Source organism: Lithobates pipiens, unplaced genomic scaffold, assembly GCF_037356315.1.
Source record: "Lithobates pipiens isolate NorthernLeopardFrog02 unplaced genomic scaffold, aLitPip1_a1.2 Scaffold_23, whole genome shotgun sequence".
NCBI lineage: Eukaryota > Metazoa > Chordata > Amphibia > Anura > Ranidae > Lithobates > Lithobates pipiens.
In genome coordinates, this window is record NW_027507785.1 from 35,514,088 (window position 1) to 35,527,412 (window position 13,325).

General features: G+C 52.3%; 1 protein-coding gene across 2 annotated transcripts in view; it reads right to left on the bottom strand.

Moving 5' to 3' along the window:
• Window positions 1-13,325, bottom strand: part of CAPN5 (calpain 5) — a 181,068-nt gene that overhangs the window by 19,037 nt on the left and 148,706 nt on the right. For both annotated transcript variants that reach the window (XM_077451419.1, XM_077451420.1), the window contains exons 7-8: window positions 7,916-7,993; window positions 2,471-2,666 (exon numbers count right to left, since the gene is read on the bottom strand). In XM_077451419.1, coding sequence (XP_077307545.1) covers window positions 2,471-2,666; window positions 7,916-7,993 — 274 coding nt within the window. The remainder of the gene's footprint in view (window positions 1-2,470; window positions 2,667-7,915; window positions 7,994-13,325) is intronic.

Sequence of the window (13,325 nt, forward strand, 5' to 3'; positions counted from 1 at the left end):
GTGAACAGGGGCCCCATCGTCAGCCTCGGGGGGGGTGAACAGGGGCCCCATCGTCAGCCTCGGGGGGGGGGTGAACAGGGGCCCCATCGTCAGCCTCGGGGGGGGGGGGGTGAACAGGGGCCCCATCGTCAGCCTCGGGGGGGGGGGGGGGGGTGAACAGGGGCCCCATCGTCAGCCTCGGGGGGGTGAACAGGGGCCCCATCGTCAGCCTCGGGGGGGTGAACAGGGGCATCATCGTCAGCCTCGGGGGGGTGAACAGGGGCCCCATCGTCAGCCTCGGGGGGGGTGAACAGGGGCCCCATCGTCAGCCTCGGGGGGGTGAACAGGGGCCCCATCGTCAGCCTCGGGGGGGGGTGAACAGGGGCCCCATCGTCAGCCTCGGGGGGGGTGAACAGGGGCCCCATCGTCAGCCTCGGGGGGGGGGGTGAACAGGGGCCCCATCGTCAGCCTCGGGGGGGGGGGTGAACAGGGGCCCCATCGTCAGCCTCGGGGGGGGGGGGTGAACAGGGGCCCCATCGTCAGCCTCGGGGGGGGGGGGTGAACAGGGGCCCCATCGTCAGCCTCGGGGGGGGGGGGTGAACAGGGGCCCCATCGTCAGCCTCGGGGGGGGGGGTGAACAGGGGCCCCATCGTCAGCCTCGGGGGGGGTGAACAGGGGCCCCATCGTCAGCCTCGGGGGGGGGTGAACAGGGGCCCCATCGTCAGCCTCGGGGGGGGTGAACAGGGGCCCCATCGTCAGTCTCGGGGGGGGGGGGTGAACAGGGGCCCCATCGTCAGCCTCGGGGGGGGTGAACAGGGGCCCCATCGTCAGCCTCGGGGGGGGGGGTGAACAGGGGCCCCATCGTCAGCCTCGGGGGGGGGGGGTGAACAGGGGCCCCATCGTCAGCCTCGGGGGGGGGGGGTGAACAGGGGCCCCATCGTCAGCCTCGGGGGGGGTGAACAGGGGCCCCATCGTCAGCCTCGGGGGGGGGTGAACAGGGGCCCCATCGTCAGCCTCGGGGGGGGGGGGTGAACAGGGGCCCCATCGTCAGCCTCGGGGGGGGGGGGTGAACAGGGGCCCCATCGTCAGCCTCGGGGGGGGGGGTGAACAGGGGCCCCATCGTCAGCCTCGGGGGGGGTGAACAGGGGCCCCATTGTCAGCCTGAGGGGGGGTGAACAGGGCCCCCATCGTTCAGCCTCGGGGGGGGGGGGTGAACAGGGGCCCCCCCCCCCCCATCCTTAGCCATCGGGGGGGGGGGGGTGAACAGGGGCCCCATCGTCAGCCTTGGGGGGGGGTGAACAGGGGCCCCATCGTCAGCCTCGGGGGGGGGTGAACAGGGGCCCCATCGTCAGCCTCGGGGGGGGGTGAACAGGGGCCCCATCGTTAGCCTCGGGGGGGGGTGAACAGGGGCCCCATCGTCAGCCTCGGGGGGGGGGTGAACAGGGGCCCCATCGTCAGCCTCGGGGGGGGGGGTGAACAGGGGCCCCATCGTCAGCCTCGGGGGGGTGAACAGGGGCCCCATCGTCAGCCTCGGGGGGGGTGAACAGGGGCCCCATCATCAGCCTCGGGGGGTGAACAGGGGCCCCATCGTCAGCCTCGGGGGGGTGAACAGGGGCCCCATCGTCAGCCTCGGGGGGGTGAACAGGGGCCCCATCGTCAGCCTCGGGGGGGGGGGGGTAAACAGGGGCCCCATCGTCAGCCTCGGGGGGGGGGGGGGTGAACAGGGGCCCCATCGTCAGCCTCGGGGGGGGGGGGTGAACAGGGGCCCCATCGTCAGCCTCGGGGGGGGGGGGTGAACAGGGGCCCCATCGTCAGCCTCGGGGGGGTGAACAGGGGCCCCATCGTCAGCCTCAGGGGGGGGGGGTGAACAGGGGCCCCATCGTCAGCCTCGGGGGGGGGTGTGAACAGGGGCCCCATCGTCAGCCTCGGGGGGGGGTGAACAGGGGCCCCATCGTCAGCCTCGGGGGGGGGGGGGGTGAACAGGGGCCCCATCGTCAGCCTCGGGGGGGGGTGAACAGGGGCCCCATCGTCAGCCTCGGGGGGGGGGGGTGAACAGGGGCCCCATCGTCAGCCTCGGGGGGGTGGGGTGAACAGGAGCCCCATCGTCAGCCTCAGGCCCCATCGTCAGCCTCGAGGGGGGGGGGTTGAACAGGGGCCCCATCGTCAGCCTCACAACGTTGGTGTTAGGAGGAAGAACAGTGCCCCGTCATTGGTGACAATGGAAGGAAGAGTCTATCATTGTCGTCAGTGGCAGGAATAGTGTCTTGCGTCAGTGGGATGAAGGTTGCCCCAGGGTCAGATAAAGACGAGTGAAGGGCCACAGTCTTGAGACCATTGCAGAGAATCAGTGTCTTTATGCATGATCATATGCATGCAAGTGACCAGAAATGTAGTCTTGTAAACAAGCCACAAAATGAACTATCAGTTTTCAGTGGACTCAACATTGTAGAAATAGAGTTTCCCTACTGAAGTAGCACTGGTCGGTTCTCACCTGGGGGTTCTGGAGAAAAGTGGTTTTGTTATTGAGGCAGCCCCCTGACCGGTTCTTCAGAGGGTCTTCATGCCTTATCCAAGAACTACGCAGCACAGCTTCCTCCCACGTCTTGTGAATGCTCAAATAGGACGTGTTTATGAGTCTACACATGATGATGTCAGTGTAATATTTGCAGAAATCTTCAAACGTCATCCTGAAAAACACCAAAACTTATTAACACATAAAAACCAACCTCAAGCTATTTTTTTTTTCACTATAGTGGTTTCCTCGGCAGAAGAAATAAAAAGCTTTGGCTACAATACCGAACTCCCCTCTGATGCTGTTTCCTGCAGTAATTTAATTCTGCCATAAGATGTCCTCAGTCTTCCGCCCAGCATCATTCAATCCGGAAGACTGAGGACATACTGTGAGTGCTGGACAGCATGGGACTGCCCCCTAGGCAGAGAGTGGTGCCGACATCATGTTGGTGGTGCTCTCTGCATCTTTGAACGTTACCCAATGCTGGAAGAAGATCTAAAGTGGAAGACGACCCAGTGGGGGAAATTTGCTAAATCAGGAGCACTCAGAATCTGGTGCAGCTGTACTTGGTAGCCAAACAGCTTCTAACTTCCGCTTGTGCAATTAAGCTTCTACAATAAAACCTGGAAGCATATTGGTTTCTATGCAGAGCCGCACCAGATTTTGCACTCTTCAGTTTTAATAAATCAGCCTCAATGTGTCTGGAAGATATCTGAAAAAGCAAAGTTAAAAGCAAAAATGGGGTTGGGAATAAGACATCAATGATTACTGGGGAAACCATGAAATTTGTATGACTTTTAAAATTAAATTAGGGCTCTGTAATGTGCTCCGTTTAGATGCAAATAATGCTTAAAATAAACCTCTTAAAGGGCAAATAGTGGCCAAACTAATAAAGGCCTAAAGCCATGTCCTAAGAATGTTCGTCAATACTTAATGGCAATGAAGAGCGTTTTTGTTTAACCCAGTGATTCTCAACCAGGGTTCCGTGGAACCCTAGGGTTCCTCCAAAGGTTGCCAGGGGTCCCTTCAGCATTGGGCAATTTCTGCCTCTCAGATAAGTTCCCACTGACACCATTGATCTTGTTAGCTATCTGTAAGGAGATAATTATTCCCAATAACCACAAGTGTAAGGACCATTCTTCCCACTGACCATCACACTATTGTATCATGAGTTGTAGATTTCTAATTTTTAGCAGGGGTTCCCCGAGCCCAGAGAACTATTTCAAGGGTTCCTGTGTTGAAAAGGTTGAGTAAGGCTGGTTTAACCCATGGACTACTTCTCCTTCATTGATGATATTTTAAAATGATCTGGACTGCAAATGAGAAGGATCTTTCCCAATTTCATAGGGGATGCAACCACTCAATCACCCACAGACAGAAATAAATTTCCTGGACTTCCCAATCCTGGAGGGCCCGAGATCACCAGCTGCTGGTAAGAGCCCATTCACACAGGGGCAACTCCTGATCCGACTTCAGGTCGCCCCTAGTCGCCTCAGGTCGGACAACATTTAAAAAGCAATGTAAGTGAATGAGAGCCGTCTTAATGCACACTACTGAAGTCGCTCCGACTTCAGAAAAGGTTCCTGTACTACTTCTATCCGACTTGTAGGCGACCGGTACCCATTGATTTCAATGGAGATCGCCTCCAAGTCGGATCTCCGTCTATACGGAGGCGACTCTGACAGAATTATCAGCTCTGAAGGGGGAACTCCACGCCAAATTTCTGAAAAAAATTTGGCGTGGGTTCCCCCTCCGAGAGCATACCAGGCCCTTAGGTCTGGTATGGATTCCAAGGGGAACCCCCTACGCCGAAAAAACGGCGTGGGGGTCCCCCCCAGATCCACACCAGACCCTTATCCGAGCACGCTACCCGGCCGGCCAGGAAAGGGGGTGGGGACGAGCGGGCGGCCCCCCCCTCCTGAGCCGTACCAGGCCGCGTGCCCTCAACATGGGGGGGGTGCCTTGGGGGAGGGGGGGCGTGGTCTTCTGTCGCCGCCGCCGCCTTCCGTTCTTCTTCTTCTTCTTCTTCTTCTTCTCCAGGAGATGTTGACACGACGCTCTCTCCGGCCACAATGCCAGGGACGCGCTCCGCTGCCACTTATATAGGGACAATGGGGCGGTGTCACATGGGTTGATGTCACATGGGTTGGTCACATGGGTTGATGTCACATGGTGACCCCGCCCCCTTACCATGTGACATCAACCCATGTGGCCAACCCATGTGACATCAACCCATGTGACACCGCCCCATTGTCCCTATATAAGTGGCAGCGGAGCGCGTCCCTGGCATTGTGGCCGGAGAGAGCGTCGTGTCAACATCTCCTGGAGAAGAAGAAGAAGAAGAAGAAGAAGAAGAAGAAGAAGAAGAACGGAAGGCGGCGGCGGCGGCGACAGAAGACCGGGCCACCGCCTGTAAAAGAGCTATAAGAAGGCGCGGTGGCCCGGCAGAAGAACCGAAGAGGGGGACAAGACCCCCGAAGTCGGGAGAAGAGGCCGGCGGCGGGGAGGAAGAAAGCCGGACTCCTCCGCTAGCAAAAGAGCTACAAGAAGATAGCGGAGGAGTCCGGCGAGAAGACCCCCGAAGACGGAAGACCCCCGGAGCTGTGCAATAAAATATTTTTTCCCTGTGTTGTGTTTTTTTTTTGTACTTTTTTTCCACAGGTGAATGGGTAGGGGTACATTGTACCCCATACTCATTCACATAGGGTGGGGGGCCGGTATCCGGGGGCCCCCTTATTAAAGGGGGCTCCCGGATTCCGATAAGCCCCCCGCCCGCAGACCCCGACAACCAACGGCCAGGGTTGTCGGGAAGAGGCCCTTGTCCTCATCGACATGGGGACAAGGTGCTTTGGGGTGGGGGGGGCCGCACGCCCCCCCCCTCCCCCAAGGCACCCCCCCATGTTGAGGGCACGCGGCCTGGTACGGCTCAGGAGGGGGGGGCCGCCCGCTCGTCCCCACCCCCTTTCCTGGCCGGCCGGGTAGCCTGCTCGGATAAGGGTCTGGTGTGGATCTGGGGGGACCCCCACGCCGTTTTTTCGGCGTAGGGGGTTCCCCTTGGAATCCATACCAGACCTAAGGGCCTGGTATGCTCTCGGAGGGGGAACCCACGCCAAATTTTTTTCAGAAATTTGCCGTGGAGTTCCCCCTTGAGCTCATTCTCTGCTTGGCCTCGGCAAAAGTCGCCTGGCCTGGGGCGACTTGTAAGTCGTCCCAAGTCGGGCTTGAAGTCATCACAAGTCGTTTTGAAGTCGTCCCAAGTCGCGCTGTGATCTTAACTCAAGTCGTGTCCAAGTTGCCTGACTCAAGTCGCCTACAAGTCGTGTTGCCCCTGTGTGAATGGGCTCTTAAAGTAACAGTCTTTACTGGACTCTCAAAACAAAAACAGCGTTCTTTAGCAAAAATAAAGCAAACCATCCATAATCCTTGTATATCAAGACAACATAACGGCTCACTGCCAATTTACCAGTCCCGCAATGGGTTCCTGTCTGCTTCAGGGGTACAGTAAAGGCCATAGGAGCTCAACAAAACCGTGTCTCCAGATAGTCACAGCTGTGAACTACTCAACTTTACCTCACAGATAGGGTTAAACACACTTGCAGGGAAGGCCTGAAAGGAGGTGGCACCTATGAAGACCAAAGTCCCTGTAATCAGGATTTGGAGGTTCTTTCCAACCCAAAGTCTCTCCAAGTCTCCAAATTCTGGGTCCCAAATGAGAACTTCCCAATCCAGAGAGTACTGTAAACCAGTCCTCTCCAGCAGAACTACCCTAGGATCCCTCAGGAGGGGACCACAACTCAAACTTGGATGCGGAGGGGCCGCAACTTAAAGGGGACCACAACTCAAATAACAGTGAAACATACCTGCCGTCCAGGGCACATCCATCTACAGTACCAATACTAGGATCACAGCAGGAGCACAGAATGCAAGGTAACCTCTGCTGTAGAGCTTTACATTGTGGGATACCCGATATCTTGTGCAAAATACCCTACAAGACTCTCACAGGGAAATTAATATAGAATTTATGACATTTTTCTGGTGGTATACGCATAGTTGCCAACAGTCCCGTATTTCCCGGGACATTCCCGGTATTTAGACCCTTGTCCCAGTCTTATGTCCTGGGAAATGTCACAGGAAATTGGCCGTTTCCCAATTTTTCACCAGAGCTGCCGCTAAAGATCCAGGGCCGACACTAGTGATGCTGACATTTTACAGAAGACCAGCTCTCGTGAGGAAGAAACAAGAGGCGGAGCCCGGGTGGCAATGAAAGTGGCTGCCAAGAGAAATGGAACTGCTCAATTTCTATTGGCAGCCGCTTTCATTGCCACCCAGGCTGCGCCTCTTGTTTCTTCCCTTCGGCCTCCACGAGACCTGGTCTTCTGTAAATGGCACAGAGACCGAATCACCGATTCAGAGCAGCATGGACTAGCTCCATCTGTGGGGGGCAAGTGGAGCGCGCCATCTGTGGGGGGCAAGTGGAGCGCGCCATCTGTGGGGGGCAAGTGGAGCGCGCCATCTGTGGGGGGCAAGTGGAGCGCGCCATCTGTGGGGGGCAAGTGGAGCGCGCCATCTGTGGGGGGCAAGTGGAGCGCGCCATCTGTGGGGGGCAAGTGGAGCGCGCCATCTGTGGGGGGCAAGTGGAGCGCGCCATCTGTGGGGGGCAAGTGGAGCGCGCCATCTGTGGGGACAAGTGGAGCGCGCCATCTTGTAGCAGGTGACGTGGTAAGTGACACGCTCAGGGCTCCCACTGATTCTGCATTATGGCGAGTTTAACTATTTTATATTACAATGGATTATAAGAAATAATCATCCTGACACCATAACCACCATGGTGCCAGGATGATTGAAGCGCCAACACCAGGTGCTTGGAGTATCTTTATCTACCTCCTTTCTTTACTTGCCTCTCCTTCTTCCATCCCTATCTCTTTCTCCCCCCCCCCCCATCCCGCTTTCATCTCAGACTCTAACCACACACCCAATAGTTTGTTTAGACCATGCCCCCCCAACTTTGTTTACTATGCCTCAGTTTATGAATGAACGGGAAGCTTCATACAAAGCTATTCCTGTTCATTTACAGAGAAAGGGACTGATGAGTCTGTCCTCAGCTCCTTTCTCTGTCTCAAAAGTGAGACATCAATGGGGGGAGTTAAATAAAAAAATAAAATAAAATAAAAACTACTGGACACCAGTGGCGGAACTATCAGGGTCGTAAAGGTTGCACTTGCAACTGGGCTCTCGCATTCCGGGACCATAAAGAGTCCCACGATGGGAGTAAATGGCCCCAGGATCAGTGGGAAGGGCCCTTCATGGTTTCTTGCACCGAGGCCCTGAAGGTTCTAGTTACGCCTCTGAACTTTTTTTTAAAGGTTTTAGTATACCATCATTTTACATACAAATACCCAAAGATATTGCTAGCAGAGGACTTACCAGAATTCACCGTCATCCTCCACGGTCACGCCAATTTTTTCCCGTTCGCTCTTGCTCACTTTTTGCCATTCCTCTGAACTGTGGAGGGAACAGACAGCCACGTGACACAGAGGACAGGTACATTCACTACTCTACTCTCCCAAGCCATCTGTTCTGTAACTGCATGAATTTCACTGCAAGGTCTGTAGTGAATTGCTTTTCAGAGGGCAGATGATAGATGGATGCTAGACAATATGTTGCCTCCTTTAACCCCTTGAGAAGCGGCAGGACCATGCTGAAAACTGTGTGCATTACATGCTTGCGGTGAAGCCCCAATCACTTGAATGGGTCACATTTGGTGGTGTACTATCCACCAAGCAGGACATGAGGTACAACTCGACTCAGCCCCTAAGTGTACCACCCCCCTCCAGCTGCCATGTTAGCTTGACCTGTGTGGGTAATAAAAAAACACAGCTCAATTGCTTATTTTTATATGCCAGCAATGCACTGGGAACGCATTACAATTACATGTAAAATGCACATGCAAAACAGCAAACAGCATTTGCTGCACCACATTAAAAATGCACTGTGCTGGTGCCAATATCAACTTAATGGCAACCCCAAATGCAGATCGCAAAAGCGGTGCCCACACCAGATTACATGGTACAGAAATACCATGCGATGCAGTTGCAGCAAAATTTGCAAAAATAGTGCATGCACTACTTTTGGTGTGCTGCGGTGCAATTTCATCCCATTCAAAATGAATTGGGCTAAAATCACACCGCATAGAACTATTAGATAAGCACCTGAAGGACCACAACATACAGGGATATACAGTGTAATACTGACATATAATCACACACATAGGTTGGACTTGTGTCTTTTTTCAACCTCACCTACTATGTAACTATATGTGAATCACACAGCACGTTCCTGTGCAATGCCTTGTGTGAACCGGCCCTAAGGCCCCATTCACATCTGAGCAATTATCTGCTTGAAGCGCAAAAATGCTGGGAGGAGAAAAAAATATATATATATATTCTCTATGGAGAAGGTTCACATCTCTACTCCAAGTTGCCTGAAGCCAAATGCCTAAATTCTATTTTTTTTTTGTCGCTCAAATTGGCAGATTTATGCATTTTTGGCGCATTTATATTCTCATAAAAAATTCATGGAAATGCGCCTTTTTTTCTCAAATAAAAAAAAATTGTAATATATGAATAAATGTAAAATAAATACACAAATAACTACTGTAGCGGCGGGCTCCTGAAGAGCACACACTATGTTTTTCAAAGTTAATACTTTACCCAAACTACAGTTTGGTTTGGGTCTATTTGTCTAAATTTGACTTCTGTGTCAGTCTGACTGGACTGCGAGATGTTCAGCCTGGCCACAGGGGGCACTGTCTCGGGTGGCAGGTGTGGAACTATGGTCTAGTCAGGCGCTTAAGTTACTCTTTTTCGGAGCCAGGTCAGTGGGAGTGGCCCTCTCGCTGTGCCCTCTGGGAGAGGGCATTTAAGATACAGACGTCACGTGGTTCGGGGTACCGGTTCAGTATGAAGTGCCAATTACATGGTCCTGGTCCTCCTGACCAGCCCCCAGAAAGGCTATGGCCTGGGGTTGCGGTTCCACCCGACTTTAATGCCTCGGGGCTGGCTAGCCCAAGGCATGGAAACTAGGGGAGGATTCTGAGGTGGATGGGTGCCATCTCTGGTCTGGGAGAGCCCCATCGGACTTCGAGCATTCCAGGGGAGGACTCTTTAGAAGAACACCATGTGTGAGTTTGGTTTTCATAACAAGAGCCTGGAAGGGCTGAAGTAACCGAGAGAATCCGGTCTTGTGGATATCGCCAAGTGGGCTGAAAGATCCAGGTATCCTACAAGTGTTCTACAGCTTAGTTTCCTACGTGTTCTGCAACAACGTCTGTGACAAAGACTTTGTTCCTGAGTAAGCACCTTGTTGGCTGCTAGGCCTTGTGAGAGAGGGACTGTCCGACCTGAGTTCATCCAGCTGCAAATGACTATTCTCTGGATGCAGTCAAAGTAAGCAAGTTCTCTAACGTTTATAGACTTTGACATTGAGAGTACCTGAATTCCCTTCCAACCCTCTGATCCTAAGTTAAAGACTGTTCAATGGTTGAAGTTTGCAAATAAAATCCATTTAACTGGATCTATTGTCAGTCTCAAGTTACTGGGTCACCTACCACGGGACATCCCCTAGACATGCAACAAGAAGAAGTGGAAGGCAATGGTAAGCCCAAAAATAACCAGCAGCTCCTTCGGGGGTTAGTGCTACACTACCATATTTGCCGACGTATAAGACGACCGGCATATGTGACGACTTTTCTCCCCCCCCCCCCAATTTTCCATTTTTGTTTAAAAAATTTTTTTACAGTTTTTGCCTATACTTACCACATAAGACTACCCCCCTTCCGAGACTTTATGTGCCCTTCTTATTGCTGGAGCCATACAGCGCTGAGCCGATCTATTAATGAATACAAAGCCTGCTTGGATTGGCAGAGGCTGTAACATCATCAGCCCGCGCCCCTGACTCTCAAAGCCAATCCGAGCAGTCTACTGTATGTAGCCTGCTCGGAATGGCAGAGATTGTTACTCCAAACCGAGTAGGCTCTGCATTCATTAAAGTGGTTGTAAACCCTTACAGAGCACTTTGACCTATAGGTAAACCTAGATTAACCACTTGAGATCCGCGCTATAGTAAAATGACGTGTATAGCGCGGATCTCAATTTTCAGGACTACGTCTATTGACGTCGTCCCCTTTAAGAGTTCCCCGCGCGCTCCCGGGAGCGCGCATCGGGGAAAATCTGTGTTGGCCGTGTCCGCTGGACACAACCAATCACAGATCGCTGTAAACGGCCAATCACAGCGGCCGTTTACAGCGCGATCGCCTCCTCCAATGGGTGATGATCTCAAATGTAAACAAATGAGATCATCACCCATTGCCAAACGTGTCTCCTCACACAGCGATAGCGTGTGAGGAGACCGAATGTGCCTTGTGAGTGTAAAATTGTCAGTAAACAGATAAAAACCCCACCTGTGCCCAGATCTACCCTGCCAGTGCCCTGCCAGTGCCCAGATCTACCCTGCCAGTGCCCTGCCAGTGCCCAGATCTACCCTGCCAGTGCCCACCTGTGCCCACCTGTGCCCACCTGTGCCCGCCTGTGCCCACCTGTGCCCACCTGTGCACCGCCAGTGCTCCATCTGTGCACCGCCAGTGCCCGCCAGTGCCCCGCCAGTGCCCCGCCAGTGCCCGCCAGTGCCCACCAGTGCCAGCCAGTGCCAGCCAGTGCCAATCGGTGCCCATCTGTACCAATCGGTGCCCATCTGTGCCTCAGCAGTGCCCATCTGTGCCGCCTAAGCAGTGCCCATCTGTGCCGCCTCAGCAGTGCCCATCTGTGCCGCCTAAGCAGTGCCCATCTGTGCCGCCTAAGCAGTGCCCATCTGTGCCCATCTGCTGCCTTATCAGTGCACATCCGTGCAATAAATCAGTGCACATCTGTGCCGACCTATCAGTGCCCATCTGCCGACTCAGCAGTGCCCATCTGTGCCGACTCAGCAGTGCCTATCTCTGCCGCCTCAGCAGTGCCCATCTGCCGCCTCAGCAGTGCCCATCTGCCACCTCAGCAGTGCCCATCTGCCACCTCAGCAGTGCACATCCGTGCAATAAATCAGTGCACATCCGTGCAATAAATCAGTGCACATCTGTGCCGACCCATCAGTGCCCATCTGCCGCCTCAGCAGTGCCCATCTGTGCCGCCTCAGCAGTGCCCATCTGTGCCGCCTCAGCAGTGCCCATCTGTGCCGCCTCAGCAGTGCCCATCTGTGCTGCCTCAGCAGTGCCCATCTGTGCTGCCTCAGCAGTGCCCATCTGCCGCCTCAGCAGTGCCCATCTGCCGCCTCAGCAGTGCCCATCCGTGCAACAAATCTGCACATCTCACACATTTGGTATCGTTATACTCAGGAGGAGTAGTAGAACGTATTTTGGGGTGTTATTTTTGCTATGTAAATGCTATGCGTTGGAAATATCTTATAAACGGACAACTTTGTGTAAAAAAAAATGCGTTTTCATTTTTTTCCACATTTTCCGAAAACTTCTGGAAAAAAATGAACCATTGAAAAGACTCATTATGCCTCATAGATTATACGTTGGGGTGTTAGCTTTCCAAAATGGGGTCATTTTCTGGACGTTTCCATTGCCCTGGTGTTCCAGGGCCTTCAAAACTGTAATAGGTGGTTGAGAAATGAAATGTGTAATTTATGCTCCTAGAATGCCTGAAGGTGCTACTTCAAAATTAGGCCTCTGTATGTGGTCAGGCTGTGTAAAAGTCTCACACATGTGGTATCGTTATACTCAGGAGGAGTAGAAGAATGTATTTTGGGGTGTTATTTGTGGTATGCACATTCCGTGTGGGAGAAATAAGCTATTACAATGAAAATTTTGTGAAAAAAAAAAAAAAAAAAAAAAAAAAAAAATCGTCATTTTGCAAAGAATTATGGGAAAAAATGACAACTTAAAATAACTAACCATGCCTCTTACTAAATACATTGGAATGTCTACTTTCCAAAAAGGGGTTATTTGGGGGGCATTTGTACTTTCCTGGCTTGTTAGGGTCTCAAGAATGGAGATAGGCCTTAGTACATCAGATGTGATCTTTTTTTGCAAATCTTTATGATTTGCACCATAGCTTGTAGACTCTATAAATTTCACACAGATCATATAATATGCAAAAATTTGGGTTATTTTTACCAAAGATGTGTAGTAGTATAAATTGTGGCCAAAATTTATGAAGAAAAATTGCTAATTTGCTAAATTTTGTCACAGAAACGAAGAAAAATTCATTTTTTTTCAAAATTTTCGGTCTTTTTTCATTTATAGCGCAGAAAATAAAAAACCGAGAGGTGATCAAATACCACCAAAAGAAAGCTCTATTGGTATGAAGAAAAGGACAAAAAAATCATTTGGTTACAGTGTTGCATGACTGAGTAATTGTCATTCAAAATGTGAGAGCACTGAAAGCTGAAAATTGGTCTGGGACTGAGGGGGGTTTAAGTGCCCAGTAAGCAAGTGGTTAAGGCTTACCTGTAGGTCCAAGAAATATCTCCTAAACCTACACGGTTAAGGAGATATTTTCCAAAAACCGGGCACTGATGTCTACGGCACATGCGCGCCTTGGACAACGGCACAGGCGCACTGAGCACGCCGCAACTGAAGCCGAAGATGCCATCAATGATCTCGAAAAATACATTATTAATAAAAAAATAAAAACAAAGTGTTCGAATGTTTAGTTATTTTTTTTTTTTTTACCTAAGGGGTAAGGGTTAAATTATTACTTAGTATTCATTTATCAAATTTATGATTTTTATTTGTGTATTTTACATTATTCATATAATAATAAAATAATAAATAACC